Source organism: Nestor notabilis, unplaced genomic scaffold (genome assembly GCF_000696875.1).
Source record: "Nestor notabilis isolate BGI_N333 unplaced genomic scaffold, ASM69687v1 scaffold23752, whole genome shotgun sequence".
NCBI lineage: Eukaryota > Metazoa > Chordata > Aves > Psittaciformes > Psittacidae > Nestor > Nestor notabilis.
In genome coordinates, this window is record NW_009919042.1 from 25,363 (window position 1) to 52,269 (window position 26,907).

The window sequence follows — 26,907 nt, forward strand, 5'->3', positions numbered from 1 at the left end:
GAATACACTTTTTAAAACCACAGAGTAGGGTTGTGAACAATGGTGACAATGATGCCCATCCTTACATGTGTATCTGCAGGGATCAGGTGCTGTGCTCGGAGGAAGGGAGACTTGGACTGTGGAGATGGGAAGGGACACAGGTGGATTGCATTAGGTTTCAGCTCACAATGGGAGTGTGCTTTCAACAACAGTCAGGCACTCTGGGACAGTCTCTGTTCACCTGGTGCCATGGCTCCTACTTAAATCAATAAAAGCAGGAATACTCTGCTGCTATGGTTTGTCTCCTGTCTGAGTTCACGAGGTGAGGAATTCCAGGATGTGTTTCCTCTTCTCCATCCTTTATGACAAGTGATAAGGGAAAAAAATTAACTGAAAATGTTCTCCATCTTCCCTCTGCTTAGACTTTGCTTAGGGGTGCAGCTGGGAGGGAAGCTGCTGTTCTGAGCCACAGGCTACAGTAACACAAGGTGCAGGGGGCTGTCTGTCCTGTGTCTTCTTCGCTATCTTGCCCCTTGTTAGACAGGACAGATTTGTTGCAGAGTAATTGGGTTGGGCCTTACCAATGACCAACTTAGGGAAACCCACACAAATCCAGAAGATGATGTTTCCTTTAGCTGCTTCAGATATTATGGGGTTTAATGTTTGATGGACCCTTCTGTGGCACACTTAACAGATTTCCAAGTCCATATATTTTGAGTGGCCTAAGCACTCTTAGCAAAGAAAATATTGTGCTTTTTCTGACCTTCCTTACACACTGCAAGAACCAGGGAATCCTGTTCCTTGCAATGCACTCCTACCTGGGTGGGATGTAGAGAAGTTCTAATGCAGCTCTCAAAATCCAGCTTCCATGCAAGACATTGGGTTTGATTTAATTTCTTTTGAGGCAGGGGCAGAGGGTCTCATCTCCGTGGTGGAAGAGCAACAGCAGCAGATTTTACTTGGCTTCTGAAAGCTCAGGTTCATTGTCAGTAGGAGCCCAGGTTTCTGAATACATGCTTTTTGCGTGCGTGCGTGCTCTTCATTAAGCTGGCAATCTGTTCTTGTTCTATCTATGTGATGACACAATAAAACTAAGACAGAGTTGAATACTTACTTTCTTTCCATGATTTTAATGTCTACTGGAAGGTTTCCTTTAGCTCTCAGACAGATTTTTGCCTGCTACAGTCATTTTGTTCTGGTTTGCACTGGAGGAATCTATGACTAAGCAGGTACCCTGGAAACCTTTCCAAGCGGGCTGTATACTGTGCTTCAAAATCATCTAAATACCATTTCTATGTACAAAATGGAAGGTACAACACTTCTTGTTCTTTTTTTTAAAGCACTGATCCTCTCTCCTACCAGCTGAGTGGCCTTTTTTCCCCTTGTAAAAAGACAGGAGCGTAGATGGACACTTGATGTTTCAACTCAGCCATGCGTGCTTGCTGCTTTTACTCTTCCTTCCATTAACTCTCACAAGATTTGGCACAACAAGAGCATTATATAAGACTAAATAACTCTTACGTAAATCTGAGTGAATGCATTTCATCCAGTACTGGGTGCTTATCGTGGCTATAAGTAAAAATGAACCACTTCCTTTTTAAATGGGAGCTCTAAACCTTGTATTTTGTGTAGTTAATTGCCACGAGCCAAAATAACCTTTTGAGCTCTATGAATTTTCACAGCTGCAGACGGGAGGAAAAAAAAACCCACACTGATAAATAGAGCCTTAGGAATTTCTAAAAGAAACGATTCCCCAACTGCTTCTTTTAGCACAAAGCCCAGCTCATGTTTGCCAGAATGTTAAATGTTCCTAGCACATGTCTATAGCGCCAAGAACCTCAGTCTCATCTAAAGGATAGAATGAGAAAGAACAACTCAAGGGCAGTGTGAATTTGATGCTTTAAGAAGAGGCAGCACGTCAAAAAGCACAGATAATTTAGCTTTTGATACAGGCTCACAGACCAAGTAGGTTCTGGGTTTAGCAGCTCAGTAACAGAGTTGTGGAAGACCAGTCAACTGACATGTTACTGTATATAGGGAAATAAAGGGATGTACCTTGTGCATGCTTTTAAGATAAGGGAATAACTATCTGTATTACAAGGCAAGATGAGTATGTGGAATAGAAATCGGGAACGTGTGAGGAAAGATCATTTCCACTCTCCTTGAGGAAAGTGAGAACCAGTACTGGGAAAGATAGGAGGCTGTGGAAACAGTACTGGGACTGCAGTCGTAAACCCCAGTTGTGCTGGAGGAGGAGTTCTTTGGCCTGTCATCCTCCTTTACTATGGGATGGGTAGCTCCTGGTGTGAGAGTGAGTTCCTTGCTTTCAGTGAAAAGACAAGCAAAAGCAGGAGAGAAGGACTTGGTGTTGGAAGAGCAAGTTTTTGTAGGGAAGTAGAAAGAAAAGGGAGGTTGAAGGTCAGAAACCCACTGGCCATCATGTTAATGAGGAAGGGGAAGGAAAGGGAGGGAAGCAGAGAGGAACACTTGGTAAATACCAAATGAAGCAAACAATCTCTATTGGGTGGTAGAGAGGACCTAAGGCTGGAGAGAAGGCTGAGGTTAAAATATTCTGCTAAAGCAGCATCATAAATCATCAACACAGAAACTGAAATCCCCTGTGGGCAAACACAGGAGTGAAAAGTATGGGATATAGTCAGTATATTAAAAGACCAGTGGATGGCAGCATATTTTTACAACCAAAATACTGGCTTGTCGTGCCACTTGTTTTGGTTGTAGCCCATCTACTGACTAATACATCGCACATCCTGAGAACAAATCCGTGTTTGTCTGATAAGTTAGCGCAGGCTGGGAAGATTTGTGCTTTGTGTGTAGAGTTCATATTTCTCTTCAGACAGTGGTGACTGCTGTGGTAGCCGTCCCACACTGAGTCATGTGGGAGAAGTGCAGCATGTTTTACAAGAATAGGAGTGAAAGGCATAGAGTAATGAGGAGGGCAACATCCTGTGAGCTGTATGCACCCTCTAAGAGTTTGGAACAGTGTTTCAGGAGTAACAGCTCAAAAGGCTATGCCTAAAGAATGACCTTAGTGTGTTACTTCTGATAAGTTGGGTGTGGTCTCGTTCCCAAGTTTACTGTTCTGCTATGAAGCTGATGAGTTCTTCTCAAAAGTTGGGAATAAAATCTGTAAACTGTAGAGAAAATTTTTGAGGTATAAAATTAAATATAAAGAGAAAAACTTGAGTACCAATTCAGGCCATAGTGTAACAGCCATCCAACCCAAAACTGGGATGCATGAAAGTAGTTAAAGGGAAGATGCATCTGCTAATTGAACTTGAGAAAAAAAACCCCACATCTTGTTGCTTATCATATTTATTCACTCTATGTGGAAAAATCCCAACAAATCATAATGGATTTGACTCATTGCCATATAGAACTGTCTGTATTCCACGTTCACCTCAGTTTTAACAGAGAAAGAAAACTACACATTTAAAAGAACATTTATAAATTCATTTGATAAACAGACTTCCAATAAACTTGTAAAAGTTAGAAGGAAAGGTATTTAAGACTTATACCTCATGTTTTCTGAAGCAAAACACTTCATGTAAAGCACACTTGACATCGGACTTCCATACACCTCAGAGGTTTTCTATGTAGTCTTCACTAAAGTGTACTTACTAAGTGTTTCACAGTTTGAGAGCATGAGTTCCTCCATCAGCTACCCTGTGAACTAGATACTTGCTGTAAACAATGCTTCTATAGAGAGGACAGCTCAAATCAGAAGAGGGGATTAGCAGTCAAGTTTCTTTGGAAGATAGTACATTGCATTTGGTTCTGACTCTTACAAACAGCAGCAGACAAAAAGCATGGTAATCATCTCAGTTATTTGAGGCCCTTCAGTTTTAAAAGCATTTGTAAGAACAGGTTCAATTATAACAAACTGATATTTGCATAATTAACTTTGAAACAAAGCATTCTGCTCGTGATAAATGCATTAAGAGCTGAAATACATGAAGACAAGCTATTCTGTTTGTCAACTTGTCAGATGCATGCTGAAGCCTCCCCTTCTAATTACAAGATGTTTAGCACAGCTCAACAGATTATTTTGAAGTGACTACAGAAGCTGGAATGTTTTTTCCGTTGTGGCACGTTTCATCTGAGAAGATTACCATGACAAGACATGAAAAGGAAAGAGGCCTGAAAAGCAGTCATTTATAGACGCTCTAATTTTTCACTTAGAAATTCTTCCACGCTATCCGTATTCCACTTGAGGATGCTCAGTTCTTCTGCAATGTTCCCACTGTCATCGAGCAGCTTCAGTACAGGGTCAGAACCACGCACATACTCCAGGGAAAAAATGAGAGTCAGTTACCTTGGGCTGGATTAACACACACACCCCGAACTGATTTAAATTAAGTAAAAATAGCTCAAAGCAAGAATAGTAACAAGTCCAAAGAGTGACATCAGGAACACTCAAGAACAGAGCACTAAATTACATCAGAGTACTCTGGGTAAGCTTTGGCACTACACTTTGTGCTAAGAAATCAACCTGAGCTTGGGCTTTTTAAAGCTTAGAATAATGCAATAAACCCGACCAGACAAGCTTGGTTGCTCCTGACAAAAAATACAAGTATTCCAGTGCCAACTCTTTTATTCTGATTTTATGCGTTTCATTCCTACTGTTTAACAACAATGGATTCTACTTTTCTTGAGGAAAACAGATCTGTAAGATTCAAATTAAGAAATGAAGCTTAGGAGCTCAGTCTTTCAGCTTGTTTTCTCCTATGCTGCTCCCTTCTCTCCTCCAGTATTTTTTCACCTACTGTGCAGATTCAAAGGAGAAGGCAGATTTCAAAGCTAGAGCTGGTGTGCGTGTGTGTGTGCAAAGGAAGAACCAGTAAAAGGGGTGACACCATGCAGAGGCTTTAAACATGGAAAGATGCTGGAGGCTGCACACTCCACTGGCAGCAGTTGGCCAGTGTTTGCAGCTATGGATCAGGTGCTTTCTTGTTTAGTCCCAAGAAATGAGGGTGGGAGAAAAGAAGGAAGCATAAGGGACAAAGAGGCCTCATTTCACAAGAAATTAAAACACACAGTGTTTGAGATCCAGAATCCACATAAAGTGTTTGAGATCCAGAACAGTTATTTGCCTTAAACAAAACAGGCAGGAAACAGCTTCAGTTTAGACTTCTCACTTGCATTTAATGTTAAAGAGAAGAAAGTGGAGGAATAAGTCAAATGAAGGGGTGGGGTGGTGTCAAGGGTGTGTATGTGTTTGAGTAACATCTACTTCTTGTCTTTGGCCCACCACACAAGCTAATGCACATACACGGGGGCAATGCCATAACTTTGGCTTTGAAAGATGGTATTCTGCTTCAGCTGGTTTAAGTTACTGAAGTTAAGATTTTTGAATCAAGCAGCTGAATTATTTTTCTCCTATAATAAGTGGCCTTCTTACCTTTTTAGAAGTTTCTGGTCACTTTAACAGCTCCAAGGTACTTCTATCAATTTCTAATGTAATCCCATTCTTTCACCTGCTAGGCTTTGCTGGTAACATAATACTTTAATGCTTCTGCAGACTCACTAAGTCACAAACTATGTAATGCAAATAAAAACTTCACAGTAGTAGAAGGCTTTAACCATTTATGTTTATGGAAGGATCTCCCCAGGAGTATTTTACTTTACCCTACAGAGCTAACCTAGTTGATTTTACTTAACTAAGCTAGTGGCATCTCCAATCCATTTTCCAAGTGCCTTGTAAAATAAATACAGATCCATTTGCACTCATTTTTTCTGGCAGTGCTCTATACCAACTGTACTCTAGACTGCTTTGGTGTTCAATACAGCTACAAAGCTTAAAATAAAAGTGAAACAGTCAGACACGCAGAAGGAGAGAAAGAAACTGGAGGACGCAGAGACATGAATGCATGAGACAGAGGAAATCTGTTTGAGATGGAATCTGCTGCTCAGAAGACAAATCATTTATTGCAGCCATGCACAGCTATGAAGTGGTTCCAGATGGTGCCATTTGGTGAATAGAGATGGGAGCACAAGATGTGAGAATCAAGCTGTGTATCTGTGAAGTATGCTGGAAGTTCACACAGGATTGTAAGAGGAAGGTGAAGTCTTACACCACATCTTGAACCAAAGAATTGTTTCAGCTTGAGGCAGTGCATCTTATGTAGCTTTGCATATATACAAGTTATAATAAACACCATTCAGCATATGCATTTCTATAAAGCTGGATGTTTGAGGACTATAAACAGCATCATAGAACACAGCAAGGAAATTCTGAGAGGGAGGAGAGAAATATAAGAATCACTGAAGGTAGTGAAACAGCAGCTCCAGCTCCACCAGAAAATGAGGGGAGAACAGAACAGGAAGAAAGGAAACTATGGCAAAGTAAGCGTGAGTAAATCCAAAATATCCACGGAGTAAGGACTAAATGCAGGTATTCCTCACATTCTTCTGCCACCTGCTATTACTTATGGGTTCCATTTTTTTTTCCCTTGGATTAAGAAGAAACAACAGCAAAACCCTGGCCCCCAACAACAAATATTGGTACCAAACAGTTACTGAACAATAAATCAGTTAGCGTCAGCAGCAGGAACCTGTAAAGATTTGTACTGGCAATGCACATGTATGTCCTCTGCTAAGGGACTGTGTGATCAGCAGATAAGGAACAATCCACAGGAGGACTGTCTCCATCAAGCTTGATTCTTCCTAACAACCCAAATGAAAAAGTTGGGTTACTACTCACCTTGATTTGCAGTCCCCTGAAGAGTTTTGGCTTATCACTCCTGACAAAAGCTATGGTTTGAAGAAAAGAAAGAAAGATAATCAAGTTCTTCTCTACTTGCATAAAGGAGATTTACATTCAAGCCAGTATTCCCTGAATTATTTCTTTTGGAATGATATTTTAGAAGATACTTTAATGTTAAAATTCTTAAAATCCTCACAAAATAATACGAAACCTATCACACCTAAGGAATACCCTATTTTTCCTAGTATTCCAAACAACCTTCGTATCTGCTATCAGTTTACCTGCAGGTACCACTGCCAGGCTTCAGCAGACATGCTGCTGTGATATGCAAATGTGAGGAAAAATGTTAGAGTGACCAAAACCAGGCTGAAGAGCAGCTTTGTGAGGGAGGCTGAATAGGACACACATCCCATCAGCACGCTCACACTGCAGGTGAAGGGAGCACAGAGGAAACCGCGGGTAGAGGTGTCATTCTTGCAAACAAGACAATCTTATCCTGCAGAGATCTCTGAGGTTACATGTTGAAAACAGCAAGAAAACAAGAAGCTGGTATCTCCTCTTGCCCCTCCTGAAGGCAGTCAGCTTTAAGATGGGCTCTATGGCCTGTCATGTAGCTACATGGAGAGTTCAGGTCTGAGGGGGGCTGCTGCTGAATAATCCTTCACTGGACGTGCTAGTCAGCAAACGTGAACAGCAGCATAGTCCCTGTATCACTACAGCACAACCCAGGCCTTGTTTTAATGTTAACTTATGAATTATTCCAGGACAAAGTGTGAGTATAATCCCCTACTTCCAGATATTTTAGTCTGATGAATGTCTGAATTCAGAAGTATTTAAAATCTGTTTAGAAAATCATAGTCTTCATTCTTCCTTTTTACATTCAGGTTATGCTAAAGGCTGAATTTAGTATCCATACTGACATTAAGCAGACTCGGGACATTCCTGTCGTATCCCCAAGGATGAACCCTGTCAGTACAGACTGACTCTTACAGAAGTGCCACCTGCATGTTAAAGCTGCTGCTTCAAGGTTAGACAACAGTGACTCTCACAAACTGCAGTGTGTCCAGCTGGTGCATGGAGATGAGTTTAACTCGGGACTGATGTTTCATACTGTCTCACAATGGGTAGTGCTTTCCTCCGTAATGGTCAAGATGTCCCCTGGCATCTTTATACCTATCTTTATATCACTGTAGGCAGTTACCTGAGCACTTTCTCAGTATATATATATAGAGAGAGTGGCATTTATTTTCTTCCCTCTCCCACTGTGCTCCCTGTACAGATCAAAATCATACCCTCTGCTGGCTGCACCAACCACTAACACAGTAAAAACCGGTAAAAAAATACCAGTGGCCCATGAGCTGCCAGATATACTGAAGAAGAAAGTAAGGCTTGTTTCCATTCTTTCTACAGAACTACATATTAATGTCATATTGTAAGCTGTACTTGGGTAACAATTTCAAATAGCACTAAATAACCAGTTCTTGCTCACATCCTGCAGTTCAATTCTGAGTCAGAGACGTGATTTTCAGTGTTTCCCATGTCCTTGTGACCACTGTCTTAGCCATCACCAACAAAAAGTGCACAAAAAAAGATATTCCTTATTCTTTGTAAAGTCCCCAGCACGTTGAAGTGTTTCATGGGGAATTTTTCCACATTTTCCTTTTCAATTTCAGTCTAAAGCTGCACTCAGCCTCTAGGGCTCTGTATGAAAAGGAGGTTGTAAGAAGTAGTCAGTACAGTGGCTAACTTGAATTGCAAAACTTAAATGGCAAGAGAGAACAGTGAAATGGATAAAGTTTCAGAAGCAAATCTCAACTGTGGAATTTAATTGTATTAAAGAATAGCCTTTGGGGGTTACCTCCAGTTACTGGTGTGAGGATTTGTGACTTGAGTGACACATGAAAGCTCATGTGGACGTGAGTGGCTGTTCTCTGCCTTCAGTGTTGGATGGAACAAGCTCACATAAAATGGGGACAGAATGAGGTAGAAGGCAGCAGTATTGCATTTTGTCACTTTAAAAGTAGCTATTACACACTTGTATCAATGTCAAACGTCCAAAGCTTCCGAAAGCTGAAGCACTACACAACATTCTCCCTGCAGTTTTAGACAGCTGGAACAAAATCAGTCTCTGTTAATGGCATATTTATTTCTAATGCTGATCATAGGCACTTTCTGCATTAGTCACCTGAATTTGCAATGTGACAAAGAGAAACCCTCACTGTACAAATAACTTCATTTGTATGTCCTGACCTTTGGCAGCTGAAGTGAGAAACTAACATGCTGACATGCTTTAAAAGTACAGATCAGCCCATCAAACACTTTGGGGTTTTTTGCCTTTGCACAAAATCATGTCTGAAGTTGAATAAACCCTTGGAATGAAACCCATGGGGTTAGGAAGTCGGATGTAGCTACAGTGTGCATTTTGGGACATTCGACTGGTTGCTTATCATGTGATGGAGTGCACATGCACAGCACTGCCTCAATGCTTTCCCTTCTGTACTCATCATTTAATAGTCTGATGTTTAATGCTAAAATCCAAGCTACCTCTTCATTATCTTCTCCCTGTAGCAACTTCAGAAATTACACCCAGAGAGAAACAAGCATTTATCTAACTCACGGGTTACTCAGAGCATTTATCTAGCTCATGGGCAAGCAAGGAAGGCATTTTCCACTTCGACTTCTGTAAGATGAAGTCTGAGCTTGGTGCCATGCCACTGTGTTCCGGTGAATTAAACACCAGACTACAAGTCAGAGCTGTTCTACTGCCAGCTTTGCAACTGTCTTTTCACATAATGTTAAGAAAATCACTTCACCCTGTGCTCTTACACAGCATGTGCAATACCAAAGCATGTGCCTCCTGTTTGAAGGCAATCCTGAGGTGAGCCTACAGAGTATGCTTGATTGCCACGCAATCAACTGCAGCTAAAAGGTCAGAGGAAAGGATCAGGTGTATGTAGGCATTTTAAAGCCTGCCCAGCACCTAAATTGTTTTGCAAAGAAAGGTAGTACCAAACAGTGCTTTTAAAGACCCAAGAGCATCCTCTGCCCTTGAACACAGCAGAATGGAGAAACTCACTGCTATTGTTATAATATCCCTTTGTTTTGATCTATTTAGACATTTCTGGTTTGAGAAAGTCTGTGAAAACTCATTTGTTGGAATTAAAGCCTGGAGTCCTAAGTGTAGATGACTACGGAATCTAAGCATCACTTGGGCCCAAGCACAGGGCCAGTCTGTGTATGTACACATACCGGCACTATTCTCTCTGAGGCACAGTAGGATACACCATAACAAAACTTCCTGACCCCAAATGTTCATGACACCACATCTCTCCATGCAGAGCTGCAGATCTATATGCTAGGCATAACTTCTTTGTAAACAGAGTTGACTACCTGCTGTTACAGATTAAGGGCATGATCCAGACTACCAAGGATACCTACATTCAGGAATATTCACATTATTTAGATTCCTGTTTTAGAAGCAAAGATCTCCTGCTTGATCTGTAACTGAACAAAGTTATGTTGAGAAAAAATTAATCTCTTAATACTTGAGAGCCAATGTACAATGGCAGTAAAATCTCACACTAGTTTTCAAACAACTATGCACACAGACAAGTGTTCTTAACCTTGTCTGTCTCTACATGCATCCGAAGGATTATAATGGCCTCAAAGCAGAAAGGCCCAGAGGAGATTAAAGAAACCTTACTGTCTCTATTACATCAGTTTCAGATTCTAATGGCAGAAAAGCACAAGTCCGAACTAGTCAAATCTTCAGCACAAGGTCAGCAATAAATCTTTACTGCACAATTTTTCCTGCTGGTAAGGTACAGCATGTCTTCTGATAAGAATCTAATGTGATTAAGCATCTGCCAGTAATGGAAAAGTCCACTTAATCAAACTTCTGACCTTTTTGTTATTTAAAAATCTGTGCTTTTAGTTTAGATCTATTCCATTGTGGTAACACTAACAAGGTCTCTGTATGCCCACGGGGATTTATCCTTTTTATACTGGACATACCCTTCTCAGTTTATGCTATTTTTTGAGTAAACAGAACCCTTTAGCTTCTTCTAAACTCTTGATGCTGTGAACAGATACACAGCTTTGTATTACAGGCGAGACTCATTTCAAATGCTGATTATGCACTGAAAAGCAGCATGGTCCTTTTTTGATGAAGGTGACTGTCCCTCCACATTACACCAAAATCACCCATTATGTGATCAGGGCAAAGAACTGTTGGTGTTCCAAGAGCAACATCAGAAAGGAATGCTTCCACCATCAGCCAGGAGTAAGGAGGTATGTTTCATCACTAGTATAAAGGATGATCTATTTTTAGTGAAATATTGAGAGCCTTTTTGTGATGCATTCGTTTCACACATTGAATTAGCAATAGGAAGCAGGTGAGTTATTATGAGCTTTCAAAAGACATTTGATCAAATAGTGGCATGGTACTTTCCGCAACTCAATGCAGCATAAACAACTGATTTTTAATACAAACAAGAAAGACTGAATGTATATAAATTAAGTGCAGTGATCTAACACTCATACAGAAAAGGAAGATTAAAGTACATCTAAGATTATCTGTACCTAGTTGTTCTGATTGAAAGTAGTTAATTTCAACGAACAGAAAGCAAATGGAGTATTAGCATACCTCAAGGAAGTAAAGGGTAATCTGTTTAATTTGACCCTGAATTATTAGACACAAGCAGTTGGAAAGTAAAAAAAATAAATTACTAGAAAGACAAATTTGTGCAGAATGTCACAGATTTGTACATAAAAAAGGCACAAAGGATTGACCATACCACAAACTTGACCATTTTGTACCTGAAATGAACTCAAATGAAACAGTAGTTTTATTGAGGCATTACTGATTATCACATGGACTCCTGTGCTAACAAAGTTAATCTCCTCACACCCTTGAAGTGGGAAAGAAAATAGCTTTGCTCTGGTCTTGCAGTCAGTTAACTAAACTGTGTGTGGTAGAGGTGGCAGGAGAGGGTCTAGTGGCAGGGGGTTGGAACTGAATGATCTTAAGGTCCCTTCCAAGAGCATTCTATGACCCTATGATCTACGAACTTCCCTAAGTTATAATCTGCTTTAAAATCCTTCTTTTACTTGTTTGTTAGTCAGCCTTCAAGCAGGGAGGTATTAATGCTGGCTGTGGTAGATGGAGACATGCTGTTTGTGCAATTTTATGTCTAAAGCTAGATTAGTCTTTCTTCTCTATGGCCAAAGTACAGTATTAGGATCTTCATTAAAGAAGTCCAGGTACTGCTATCATCGAAGCTCTTCCCCCATTTATAAGAAAATTGCATTTTAAACTTCTCACAGATGTTTTTTCCCCCCTGCAGCTTCCTTCCACCACACACTGATGGTTCTGATTTTCCTTTCACACTACTGTATTCCATTCACTTTAATTGACTGTCATTATCCACTGACAAAACAATTATACTGCAGGAGCTGTGAAAAGAAAGTAGTTCCATAAGTGCACAATATGATTTCATCTATCAATTATTAGAGACCAGTTCCATGAGTCTCAGGTCAATGCAACTTTCCTGATATAATACATGAAATTTATGACTACTTGTAGTAGTACTTAAAAGCACATTTTATCATTCAGCTGTGACAGTATTTCACATTTGAAAGAACATTAGTGGCTTTACTTACCCTGGACTTGGGGGAACCTTCCCAATTTTCATCCGCATACCTCTAGGACAGCTCCTGCATAAAGCTGTAAGAAAAACCAGAGGCTGTTAAGGACAAAAAAAAGTCTAAATTACTTGTGACATGTTTTATCTGTTGAACTGTTTTTCTTTGAGGAGACAATACACTATTGTGTTGATGGTAACAAGTAAGATCCTAAAGAGAATTGCAGTTCCAGACCTGTCTCTGATTTATGCAACAACCGACTGTTCAGTCAAGATATGTGATGATTTTCTTTTATTGTATTAAAATATGTAAAGCCAGGAAGAAGCAGCTCATTTGAGATATACTGCTGCTGGAAGCAAAGCTTCATTAAAAAAAAATGCAATCAGAGATGTTACAATGGGAATTATGGACTAGTAATAGGAAAACTTTATTTCTTCCTCCTCAAAGATGCTAAGAAAATCTCATTAAGTGAAACTTAAGTCTCCATTTTAAACTTACCTTGGACAGTAAAATACTGTTTATAATAAAGATAAGGCAGTGACTTTAGACTTCTCATTTGGGCTAACTATTAATAGTTTATTGTACTTAACTGTGATTGCACAAAGAGGAGAGATCGCATTACTAGGCCTTAGCTGGGCCAACTTCGATGCTTGTACATAGATGTCAGTCACTTCTGTCAGCTGTGCAAGATACTCAAATTCAATGTTCTTAAAACATGAGTTCATTTCAATTTTATACAGCATCTAAATAAAAAACCCAGCAAACCCATTGATATTGTACCCTGTCACATGGTTTTAAACTTTCTCTGGGGTTTTTTGGCAATAGGCAATTGATTCTATAGTTTGCTGAATCTTAAATATAAATTAACAACACATTTTTTCTGGCTACTGCAGTAGAACTTCATACTGTGAAGTTCAGCATCATAATCTTACACACAGCTGTCAATACTGTGTACCAAGTCATGTCCTTCTAACCCTGAAAACACAGTTTGTAGCAGAGCTGACAGAATAAGCTTCTGTTAAAAGTTTGTTATTCAATTCATTGCCTTCTATAAGCAATGAAGACCTCTGCTTTCGTTTTCAGTGTTTGCAAGTTGGGACATGGAAAAAATACAACCTGACTGTAATGAAATGAATTCACATTTCACTTAAAATATGAACTGTGAACACATGTAATTAAGAAGAAGCTTTCACTATGAAATATTTAATGAGTACGAACCCTTCTAAAAAAGGAGAAGTGAGTCATGAAAGCAAACCACAGACAATACAACAGCAGCCTCAAAGACAAATTAACTCTATGTGGGCATTACAGACAGCCAGGAATACACATCTTCTGAATTCAGGTAAAACTCAGTATTTGCCTAAATACTATGAATCAGAACATAAAAACCTACCAATAATCTGCAGTTACTTGAAAAATAACTTTATTTCTTGACATGAACTCATCAGAAATCGTTGTTTCCACAAGAAACAGGACAAAAAATGTTGCATTGCATTGTCTGTCCAAAACAGCATCTCAGAAATTTGCTTCACTACACTTAATTTTCAGCTAAATATTAGATTTAAGAACCAGGATTTAACTGTTAAACCCTAGAACTGCTATGAAACAATACTCAAAAGATCAAGAATACAGCATTTCTTTTGAAGCTTTTTTCCACCACCCAAATAAAAATTTTAATTAAAAAAGGCACTGATAAGCAGCTCAGATACTTGCTTGCATAATTAAAGTTCCTCTGGAATTAAACCAGGAGAAAAATTACAGAGATAGAGGAAACATGGAACAGTGAGATTATAAATTTCAATTACTTTGTCTCTATTCATTATTCTTCAACAAACATTCAACAACACTTCTATCAGCAATCCTGGATAGATTTAGATGATAGTTCACACACTAACACATTGAACATTTAGACTGGTTCTCTGATACTGACAGTTATCTGCATTCTCCCATCCAGTTAGTATAAAGAATTAAACAAGTAAAGAACTAAGTACACCCAAATCTAGGGACAGGGGTAAAACAGGCATTTGTTTAAATTCTCATTACTGCAAATAATTCTTAATGGTTTATTTCTTCCTTCCAAACAAGGATTTCTATGGAACAAGATCACTTTGGTAATCTAAAGCATGTTAAGACATCTTGTAATTACAGACTACTCCCAGTTTGTAACTCCTAGTCAGTATCTGATAGAAGTGAAGTTTATCAAAGAAAATGGCTCACTCTTGATGTCTATATTTTGAGCTTATTACTCTGCCATAACTGAAGCCCAACTGTGCTGGTACAAAGAAGTTCAGATTCATGCTGGCACAAACAGCTGCTCTCTAGATGGCCAGACAAGAAAAAAACCCCCAAACCAGTGAAAAACCCTGAAAACTCAATTGGCTTCATTTATAACTCTGAACAAAGGTGTCTTTAGCAAGAAACACAGGTTTATTTGCATCAGTTAGCCCACAACAAAAGCAGACTTGTTAATATCTAGTGCTGATACCATCTCATCATGTCCAGAGCAGATGTCCTCTGAACTTCCTTGTGAAGGCATTTACTGTGTTCAAGTGTTCCTAAGGATGACATGTATCACTCAGTGTGGAGGCACACAAACATGTCTAGTCAGTTCATTACAAAATGCTTAACTCAGAAGTTAAGTTCATTTTAAAATAATGCTTCACTTGTTTTAGTGCTGATGGAAGTGAGTTTAGTACTACAAACAATGAAATAAAGACTCTAAACTATTACTAGAGTCCACTTTAACACCCCAGACAAGTGCTGTTACGATGGGCAGGCTGATTCATGCTGGCGTCTATAAATATAACTTAGCTTTGTTTATAACATTCTAATGGTATGTTTTCTAAGGCTATTGTGACAAAATCCCTCATCTTTTACAAAGCATCAACTCGAGTGAAATTTCAATCAAAAGCTTACTGTAAGCACCTGAACATCTTGTAGGAGTTCACAGTGATGTAATGAAGATGGCTCTTCACAAGTGAGAGGAGGAAAACCACACTATCAGTCATGGCTGCTTTAGTGATGAAGTGGTAGTTGTAACAGAATAAACCACCATTTACCTAACAGCAGTGTTAGATAAAAATGTGTATTGCAAAAATAATGTTCCAGCAATTAAAAACAATGAACCTTAACTTAGGTAAAAGAAAATATTTCACCTGTTATTAGGAAAGGAATGGAAATAATTTATGCAAGACAAAGTTCATTTCTAAACAGACAATATTGTTATCACAATTACTCAAGGTGAAAACTCCAGAAGAAAAATTACGTTCCTGCTATGTAACTGTTAATATTTACAACCAAACAGGAATTCAGATCAAACTGAACTGAAAAAGAATGGTCCTAAACAGAGGTTGTTCCTTGATCATAATAAAATGACGTCAGATCAAAGGTGACAAAAAGGTTTTGTAAAATACAATAAATTATACCTAATTTTACACCTATAGCACCAATACTTCGCATACTGGTTTCTTGTAAATACTAAGCCAGACCCTGCACAGGTTACAAAGTGTCATCCAAACTGCATTTGTACCCCTTTACAACTAGCTGTATGAAATTCTAGCACCATCATGTCTTAAAACGTGCAACAGAAGAGGCTGTTAAGGTAAAGCCACACAATGGTAGATAGCTATCGTATGGTATCTAGATTCTCTCTGATACTGCATGTTTTCCTCTCCCAATATCAAACTGTTTAAAAACTAAAGCTAGGTTCTGAGAACAAGCAGTACAACGCAATTTATGACTACTGATAAAACTAGAATTGTCTCTTGCCCCAGGTACAGGACAATCTTCCACTAATCTCTTTCCAATGCAAACGATATTTGTTTCCATGAAATTCATTACAATTTTGATTTCATACTCCTATATAAGCAGATGCCCTAAAGAAGCCTCCTCATTCCCTATCAACTTATGCTATTGTTTTACTTCAAGGAAAAGTCAGGAAAAATACAGATGATATTATTATTCTCAGCCAAAGCACCTTGGTACACGCAAACTGCTTTTGTTTTCAAATAGGGTGCCTGATCCCTTGTTTGAAAGGCATGCAATCTCATTTTTAGTGTGTTCCACCCAGCCAAAGCAAAGCAAGTTAATAATTGGTATTTATTCTCCCGAGAAATGAAGTCACAAGATAAAGAGATTTTGGTGCAAATCTCTTCTGCTCTTTCCTAAACTCCTGTAACTATCAATTTGTTTGTTACTTTTAATAGAAAGCTGGATTGGTTACAGTAAAGGAATATACACTGAGATAAATTCAGGGAGAGAATGCAGGGTGTTTGTATGGACGGTTACAAGTCTTCAGAATCACTCTAGTCTTCCCCTTCCCTGGAAACAGAAAATGAGCAAGAATCTGTGGGTTAACACAGAGCACTCAGAAAGCCTCACTGCCAGGAACATTATGAATTACCGCTCTGTAATGCGGAAAGCCAGTAAAGTCATTGCTACACACACACATATCATTCACAACTGATGTCATCAGTAAATTTAGCAACAAAGAACCTACTCCCATTCACAGCTCATTATCCTGTGAAGGGAGATGCCTAACTCTAAATAAGAGTTTGGAAACAAAGAGTCAAACAGTCAAGAAACAGTTATCTGAATTACTGCTGTTCCTGTGGTTAGTGCTGTATTACAGGCAAATTCCTGTGAACAAAGCTGAAACAGAATCTGAGCTCTCATTTGTTGTTTGCAGGGAAGAAAATTCCAACTGAATATAAGGGGGGAAAAAAAATCACGAGGGTGTTTAAGCACTGAAATAATTTACTAAGAAAGGTTGTGGAATCTGTATCCTTAGAGATCCTCAGATCTTTGAGCTTTGCCTTGAGGAGAAGATTCAACTTCTTTATTCTGTATGTAATAGTAATGCACAGCTATGTTATGTACGATCTTCAGCATACAGAAAATGCATCATCCATCTAACTGTTTTATTTTTTATTTCAAATAATCTCCCCTTGCAGGATTATATAAACATTTTTGCTCTTTAAATCCAACAACAAGCTCCAGAACAACTTCCCCTCCTGGCAAACTGTTTTTGTTAACTGTGCTCTCTCTCTGCTCATTTGGTGTAGGCTCATGTGAGCACGAGATGTGACACAAGGGTGAGAGAGAAAATGCAGAAGCTGAGCAACCAGCTTCAAACCTCTGCAGTTGCAGCAGGGATTAGGTGCTGTGCATGTCCAGTTTACTTGAGTAGAGGTGCAGGACAGAGACAGGTGACAGAAAAAGGGCTCCTATGCACAGGCTCTCACTTGGACTAGTGAACAGAATCATGTAAGCTAAAAAGTACAGTGTAAGTTCCAATTTTGGAATATACTGTCCAATTAACTGCTATCTAACCATCTACTTACCTCTACATGTAGAAACCCTGAATATCTCTTTTATTCTCCAGAGTATGCACTTCTTTAATAAAATAAGAAAACATCTTGGAAGGCTTGCAAAGAAAACAGTAAGAACAGAAGTCATCAACTATTTATTTGACTGTACACATTCAAGTAGTTTGGAGACTTTATATCTTTGGAAGTTGTTTCAGCAAGTGTAGAGTCAAATGCCAGTGTTTTATCCAGATGAAGGTCAGACTTAAATAGCTAAACCTATTCCACCCCCCAGCACGGATGCACATCAACAACTTTAACTCACACTTAGCAAATTCACATTTGGAATTTCCCTAACCTTTTCTTTTTCACTGATAAGACTAGAAAGAGGTCCTCCATAAGTAAGGCTTGCCCTGCTACAGGGCAGATAATGTATTTTATCTCAGTTTATCTGACAGAGATGAAGCATTGGTGAATCTGATCCAAACAAAAGATGGTAAATTTCCATCTTAAGCACTGACTAGCAAGCTGCACCTTCCTTATCTAGAAGTACTGTTTGTCAACATTCAATTTCATTGCTGATAACAGCATGTAAGAAGGAAGGGGAAAAGTGTACCTGGTAAAGTTCTTGAGAAGGAACTCCACTTCAGCACATTTTTATATTAATATTTATATTTTTATATTTAATATTCCCCATAACATTATTCCACTGTATCAGACACTTTTTAGTTAAAAGCAAACTTGAAGTGTGACCATTTGACATATCAGCCTTAATCAGAGACTTCTGATTGTTAAAACAGGCTGTCATTGAATTATGCTATTTTTAAAAGTCACACTTGGTAAAAACAACGAACATGAACCACTTTTATGTAGCACATTAGAAAAAAGGAGTACAGCTGGGCAAAAGCACAATTTGATATTTACAAAGCAGAAAAAGGATTTTAGAGAACATATCAAAAGACAGAAAAAGATGGTTTGGGGTTTTTTTTGAGAAATTCTATTTCATTTATCCCAGTATTGGTATGACTTACACACGTTACACCACTGAGATGTCAATGAATTCTAAGCAGTTCTCTATTTTTATCCATCGAATAAAAAACCAAGAGATGAGACTGCTTCATTGGATCTATTCATACTAAGAGCCTCTGGCAGAACAAGCAAGCAGCCAACAGGAATTTCTGAGTGTAGCACTTTAATTAGTGAAATGAAAAGATAAAAAACACAACTGAAAAATGAAACTAAATTGGGTCACACAAGAGCAGCCTAAAGCATTAAAAGCATTTCAAGTTATTCTGGTTTCAGTAAGTGTTGTGAGGTTTGTAAACTATTTTTGAGTTTTAAAAAGTCTGAATAAGAATGTCACCATATTCTTCCTTGTAATTCCTAACAGCACATGGAAAAGATCTGTAGGGTTTTAAAAGAGCTTGCTATTTTTTATTATTAAAAGTAACACACAGGCAGAATTACAGTGACATGTTCATTAATAATATTACACTAAATATTTAGTTCATTTCCAGGAGGGATCTAACCAATTCCACCCAAATTACTGCTTGTAAGTTAGTTATGGTCAAACTACATCATAGAGAATATAAGTATTATCCATTAGGATTAAAACTTGTTCTGAGGAACAATTTCTGCATACCTGCTCATCTACCACCCTGTAATGTTTAAAAGGCCTGAGTGACTATTTTGGTGTGAGTAACAAATAAGGTACACTACAGAAAACTGAATTTGTATAGGCATATTTTTTACCTTTCAGTGAAATTAAGAGTCATCTTCAGAATAAGCCAAGTTGAACATTAGCAGCTACTTTTACATGGGCTAGATAGGTATAATTCTTTCTTCTTTTGTGTACTGTCCCTCACCTCTGTATTTTTCACCCACAAAAACCTCTGGTAAGTTGTGTGGTACTAGGCAGAAACAGGTAGCTGGTGTGGAAGAAAGGGTCAGAGCCCAGGCTTCACTTCCAACAGACCAGAAGGTCTGTGCTTTTGCACTGTTGAAACAGGCTGCATCGTTCCTGTCTTTATGTGACTTCCCACAATTTCAAGTACTGAGGACATGCAAGGAAAAAGATCTTAGGATGGTGCAGTGAAAACAGGGTCTGATCTTCCTACAAAAACATCAAAGTACCTGGTTAAGTATAGCACCAGTTCCAGTGTAACAACTAGGGAGTAGGTCTGCAACCTGTGCCCAGCTGCCACATGTTTTGATCAATCCAACTGCAATGAAGACATGCTTACCCAACCGGCCAGTGGAAATCCATAGTAAAACTCTAGAAGCTCCTCTGCTGTACTTTGACTTTTCTCCCCATTTTCCAAAGTGTTTTAGGATGCATTCTTAGGATCTTCTCCCGAGTTTGTTCTCCGTTTTCAGCATTTTTCAAAAAGTTGAGAAAGCAGAATATATAAAGGTCTCCAGATACCACTGTTTTCTGTATCTCATCCATTTTGTTTGTCTACAGCTAATGGGGTTATGTCCATAGACTTGAATTAACTTTCAAACAGCAGCCAAATGCTGACAATCATTGTAGGTTCGGGTAAGATGCAGAATTGGGATCTGCATGTAAAGCAGTGATAGCTGAAGTTTAAGCTGCCCACATTTATTTCAGGTGAGTATTTCACAATACTTTCCTATTGAAATGAAAGGAAACTTTCACATTTACTGCTACAGGAAGAAGATTTAAGTTGGAAGCCTCCCCTCTTGCAGCACAATAATCCATTCCAGGTTTCTCAAATATTTCAGTTACTTATATTCTCACATCTAGTGCAAGTTTGGTGAAAGATAATCCTGAAGTTCTCATTATCTGAGCAATGCAGAGCCCAGGTATTCCAATACATTATTAAACCATGCTTTGGTTTAGCCTTCTCAGATTTTGACAACCCTGAGTATGTGCACAAGAAAGCTGCTAAAAATTTCCAGGTCTGAAATGTTCTTGCTCAAATTTGTGCAGTGCAGCAACTACCCATCTCTATGGAACTTTAAAAGTATGCATCAAGACTTCTGTATCATCATGTTAGTTTATGGTTCTACTATAAAACAAAGCTGTTTAGAAATAGTGTACGATGGACACATGTGATGTTACCCTTGACAATGTGTCATCTAAACCATCCATTTTCCTGTCTCAAATCCCCTGGCCAACTTTTGCTTACACCTGATGTAACATTATCTAGTTCCCCAAAGACCCCAATATTAGGACATGACAAATACTTGACAATAGAAATCTAAACTGTTCAATACATCTTAGTGAGCAAAACGTTTATTTCAAAGCTCTGTTTCGAAATACTGATGACTTTTAAGGGCTGTAGCAATCCTGCACAGTGCAACGGTGCAATATAGTGTTTTGCAAATCTCACCACAGAGTTGATTCTTAAAATCAATTTGGATTTTGACACGCATATGTTGTTGAGATAAATCTAAGATTACAATATACAATTAATGGAATATGCTTATAGCAATGTCTGAAATGATCATGCAGCATAAGTGAAGCTGCAGATGGAGTGCAGCTATTTTCAGCTACTGCAAAATATGGACAATCTCTCCTGCTACTACAATTTCACGCACAGTTAGCTTCACCTCCATTTCATCCTTCTACATTTTACACACCAGCAGTACTCTGCATCTGACAGACTGAGGCTTAAAACTTGCAGCTGTCTGAAGCAATACTGTTTAAGCCAGCTTCCGAATTAGTCTGAAAGTGGATACAAAATCTCTAGAAGAGGAGCAAATAACCAAAATAATTTTTCCATTTTGCCCACAGTACAATTATGAAGCAATTGAAATGTTTCACTGGCCTGGCGTCAGCAGAAGTTTAGAGCAAGACAAATCCTGGGTAACAAGAGTACTTCACAGCTATTTTCAACAATGTCAATTCACAGAACACCAGACCAATAACAAGACCAGGATTAATAAGCATCTTTCAAGGACGTGGAACAGTTGAAATCTGTAAACATCTCATCTGAGGTTGCACTGATGCTATGCACAAAGTATTTTCAGGACTGGGTGTATTTCACAGTTCATCTGTGAAAAGTAGCAAAGATACTTTAATTTTTAATTCTCATTTCCAGCTCAGGTGCAAGTCATGCAATAACCTAACTCTTGCTTTCTCTAATGCTTTCCACATACAATGAGAATTAATTTACAATCCTGAAGTTTGTCCTGGAATTCTAACAGTTAGCAAGCCTGTCTGTAGCACAGACTACCAACATGCTGTGTCACATGATGGGAACAAATACCTACTCAATAAGGAACATCCTAAGTCCACTGGAATCGTGGTTCAGACAGAAAAAAGATCCATGTACTTTGAGAATGTTCCAGCACATAGTCACAGCATTAGCAAAACTCACAGCACCACGGCTCTGGAACTCAGCAACATCTAAGGTTTATGATCAGCAAGTCGGGTATCTTACAACTAGATGCAGGTTTTAAAAGTAAGACTAAAAATATTCCTCAAGCAAAAAGGTAGGAAAAAACCCTAGCCTTAACAACCAATTTTTAAGATGTTTAACATTCATTCATTCTCAACTATCAAATTTTCATTAGCAAGAAGATTTCTATGGTAACCTGAAAAAAAACCTAGGGAAAGGGAAAAAATACAGCAAAAGGCAGCATTCAGTTTTTCCATTCTGCATGCATATCATGAGAATACTACTTTAGCAAGAAGCTACTATAAATTATATTGGGAATTTTTATGAGAGTAGAATCTTAAGCTCAACTGCAGACAACCTACAACCAGCACTATGTTCAAAACAAGTCAATCCAAAATGTGAGGATTCTGAATACAACCTGGTAAGATAATATTTGTGGTCACCTCTCCCAACACCAGTGTTCTACTGGGTAGTCTTCAAGGGAAGTTACTCGGTACAAGCTTAAAAAACCAAATCCAACCCCAATCAGCAAATCCCTTCTGAAGCAGCAGCATTCAAAAGAACACTGGAAACGATGCTATAATCTAGTATTCAACTAATGTATAACCATCATGTTAGAACAGTCCAGGATTTCTACTCACACACACAGTACAGGAAGCTGGCATTCAAACCCAGATGTGAAAATGCATGAAAACAGTATCACACTCACTCCTAGAACTCAAGCTGATACTTAACGTGCTGGCTCCAAACCAAACCTCAAGTATCATTTGTATTAAATGTCTTCAAAAATGTCACGGAAGTAAGAGCAGAAAAAGTAATAATCAAGATGTACATGGAACTGTGCTATAGCAGCAAATTGTTCCTATTTACTGAAAACCACAAGCAGAGAATGAAACTGGGTAGGCCAACACAAAGAGATTAAAAACCCCCAAACTTATAATATACAATCTCTTGGTTCCTGTGAACATACAAGTTCTGGTTTATTGTGAAGGGATTTGTCAAACAACCTTGAGACCCCATCCAGCCCTATACTATTTGTTTCACTGCACTCAGCATGACTAAAACTGAAAAGTTCTGAGAGTAAAAATATGCCACAAAATGCATTTGATTAGTCTTACACAACAAGTGTGATTATCCACACAATGAAACCTAGTTCTGATTCAGGATCATCAGAAAAATATCTATTGATTTAGATTCTGTTGCTTGATCCACCTTCATGAATGCAATGTTTACAGTACAAACTAAGTTACACCCCTGCGTAAATCACTGATAAACGGAAAAAGACAGATTTTCTTTTTCCCTTCAGGTTACATGACAGAAATGCAACATAACTCTTCTAGTTTGTTTTCCCAACAAATGACAACAGAAATTATCCTGCTCCGCAAAGTCTTGTGCTACATCTTATGCACACTGAGGCAAAACTGTAAGAATATCACCTCAACAAAGAAAAGCATCCACTCCTCACACGAGGACAGGAAGCCTTGCTGCTGCCACCACAACTGTTACTGGTTGTGGTGCACAACCACAGCACAGCTGGAGACCCCTTCCTGGTTTTTCCATTCCCTTTTATTACATTGCATTAGATCTTATTCTGAAACTTTTCAGCTTTTGTGTGTATATGTATGTATAGATACGTACATACACACTGGAAGCATTTTCCAGAGACCAACTTTCCCTTCTAAGATTCAGATATCTAGCAAAGAAAAAGTCACAGATACCAAATCCCGTAAAGACTGTAGTGAAGTATTACTGCAAGCATTCTTTTGTCAATATATGAAACAGCACAATTTACAGTCTCACCTTAATAGTGTCTCAATATTAAGGCACTGATTATTAATTCTCTGCATGTCTCAAACGCTTCTTGATATTTAATATATTGAATCTCACACTGTAATCAGTGATTACGTTAAAAATTATAGGCAGACATTTTTTATTAAATATTATGTTGAATTTAATTGATGGGAGAAACCTGTTAGATTTCCTCATTAATTTCATGTTGTTAATTATTTAGCTCTTAGTCATTAAAAATTTCAGCATCTCTTCTTCCTGAAATCTCTACTTTCCTGATAAACAGCTGGTCTTCAATGGATTCTGGAGTAAGCTTAAATTACAACATACTTGAAAGCACATATTCTTTTCAAGAGTTCTGTAAAAATTCTTCCTTTTTGATCTACCTTAAGCAAGATAGGTATTTATTTACTACAGAAAAAGGAAAGGTTTTGGATTAGCCTAACTGACTGAAACACAGCATGGGCTCGGAGCAAGATCATTCCCAGTATTTCTAGCTGTTATGGAGCTGAGCTGTTCTCACTGCTGCAGAATGGAGTTGAGCTCTCCTGCTTCTGTCATGCTCATGCCACTTCAGAAGCTGACCTACAGAGCTTTGTTCCTTGGGACTGAACTCAACTATCCTGGCCATTACACTAGGGCCAATGATCAAGCAATAGCTGTGATCAACACCAGTCTCCTTATGGCCTTTTTGGTTTTTGCCCTCTTCAAACCCCATACATCCTTCAATTTAAAGCAGCTGGACATAGCTCCCATTAGTCACTTCACACTCGAGAAGGGCTGTCACAGAACCAAAGATTCCCCTACTCATACAGTGATGTTATTTTAGAGCAGCATGGCAAGCCTGCAAATCTAGACTCCTCTTGAGATTATAATCCAGATTGTCATAGATTTTTAAAATGAAAAGTTTCACAGACGTAACAAAATGTGTTAAAATATTTCACAAAGGATGTGGTCCAAAACTTACCTTTCTAGTTTCCAACTGAGCTTCTTCTTGGCAGCACTGCCTGCAGAATGGGTCCAGCTGATGCAGATTGAACTGTGCAAGAAGGCTGCAAGAACTGCATAGCAAGTTACTGGAGAAGCCCAGCTCTCTGCAAGCTTCTGATGACAACTGTGCTCCGTAGGCACTTATCTGCAAATCAACACAATGTTATACTTCAGTATTAAATTAGTTGTTTAAAAAAGGAAGGTTTAAAAAGCTTTAATAATTAGGAAGAACAAAGTCTCTGCGACTCTTCTACAACAACACCTAATGGACTGCTCATGAGTGCAAAACAACTTATTTTGAAGAATGGCCTTTAACTAATAGCGAATTCTAGAAACTCATAATACACGTATTTCAAGGTATCACACCTGCTTAAATTCACTTATATACACCTCTGATAAGTCTACTGTTTTCCTGCTGCTAGCTCCAAATTAAGAAAACCCCAAATATAATGGAACAGCTGAAATGCACATGGCTACAGCTCTCTAAAGTCTGCTCTTTCAAAGCAATTAGAGTAAATTTCATATCACCAAAACACACTTGGAAAATAAGCAGAGAAAGCACAACTAGGGAGTCATGAAACAGAACAAACAGCTCAACAAGGCATACAAGTAGGATTTTAATTTCATGTTTGCATTAATGTTACAGGAAAATTGTGTACTAAAAATGAAAGTGTAGATAAAACCCTGCAATTCTGATTTACTAGTAATACATTAAAAGAGGTAACTCAATTAGATGGCTTCTCTGTACAACACTGGTTCTGTTTTTAATAAGCAGCAAAAACAATTCTACCAACTATCCCAGCACTTAAATGATATTTGGGTTTTGTTTTCCCATTCCCATTTCCCTACATAGGCATTTGGCTTAAACCCTTTCCTTCCAGCTGTATGCTTGGGTGGAGTTGGGAGATGCGAGAGAGGAAATTAGGAGGGAGAGGAGACAGTTTTCCCTGAGATGCTTTTCAGTCTGGTTGAAAGACCTTGGGCAAACCCCATGTCTAAACCAGAAACAAAACAATCAGCAGGCAAATCCGTGCTCAGAAAAGTGACACAATACAAGCCAACAGGACTGGATGTTACCAGACCAACAGAATTGTGCTGGACCAAACAGAAAAATAGAGAAGAAAAACTAAGTCTGTCCTTCAGCAAATCAGACTTCTCTTCACATTCACCCATCATTTAATATTTACAGCATACTCGAGTGAGGTAGAGACAGCCCCGTTTCCTCCCCTGAAGTGGCCAACACAAAGCCAAAGGAAAAACATCTGATGTGAAATGTAACGGATTAAGAATTAGCAGGAAATATACTAGGTGCCTCAGTTAAAGCATGAACAGAAAAGTATAATATACAGAAAATTCTGGTTTTCTTCTTCTTCCTACAGGACACTGCTGAAGTTATTTCTATATTCTGTAAGCACAGAATTCTTTGTTTTTATGAACAAAAACGGGGCCCTATTTTACTGGAATAATCTATTATTTATCTTTTCTGAGGGATACTGGCGATAAGGAATCTAACACCACCACAGCAGTACAGAAAACCTAAGGAGGATGCCAAGCACTGCCAAAGCTACACCTCAATTCTTGTTCACTCGTATCTTGTATAACCTCATGTCTCTGGAGCTGAGGTGGGTCAGAACTTTAAGGGCATTGGGTGCCCTAAAATAGAGGGCTGATGTGTCAGGAAAACCTCGAGGGACAGCCTCGAGGCACAACCTTCAGGTAAAAACTAAACTCCACGTACCTTCACTTTCCAAACCTATTCTTATCTTTATTGCTAAGGAAAACCCGGGTCACGAAGTTTATACCAACACACAAATCCCTTTAAGAACGACCGAGGGAGCCTGGAGATTTATGCCAAGAGCCGCTGCAGCACCCACACCGCGTGCCGCTTCCCCAGCTAACAGCAAACCGGGGCCGAGGCGAGGGTTCACGCTTAAAAATGCGGCTTTCGCCGTCGGGAGGATCAGAAGCAGCGAGAGCGGGAGGGAAAAAGGCAGCAGCCGAGCACACCCGCTGACAAACAGAGCACAAGGAGCGGCCACGGAGGCAAAACACAGACGAAGCACAAGACGACGCCTCAGGGATGGGATGGGCAGGGCAAGGCCCGCTGCCT

At 38.9% G+C, this 26,907-nt stretch overlaps 1 protein-coding gene across 1 annotated transcript; it reads right to left on the reverse strand.

Moving 5' to 3' along the window:
• Positions 1–3,589: 3,589 nt before the first annotated feature.
• LOC104402237 (15 kDa selenoprotein) lies at positions 3,590–24,942 on the reverse strand (the record flags this gene model as incomplete). The annotated part of the gene is given in 4 exon segments (XM_010010054.1): positions 3,590–4,284; positions 6,701–6,750; positions 12,365–12,428; positions 24,775–24,942. Coding segments are annotated over 4 exon segments (414 nt in total), but the record flags the coding sequence as incomplete, so codon positions are not given.
• Positions 24,943–26,907: the final 1,965 nt, after the last annotated feature.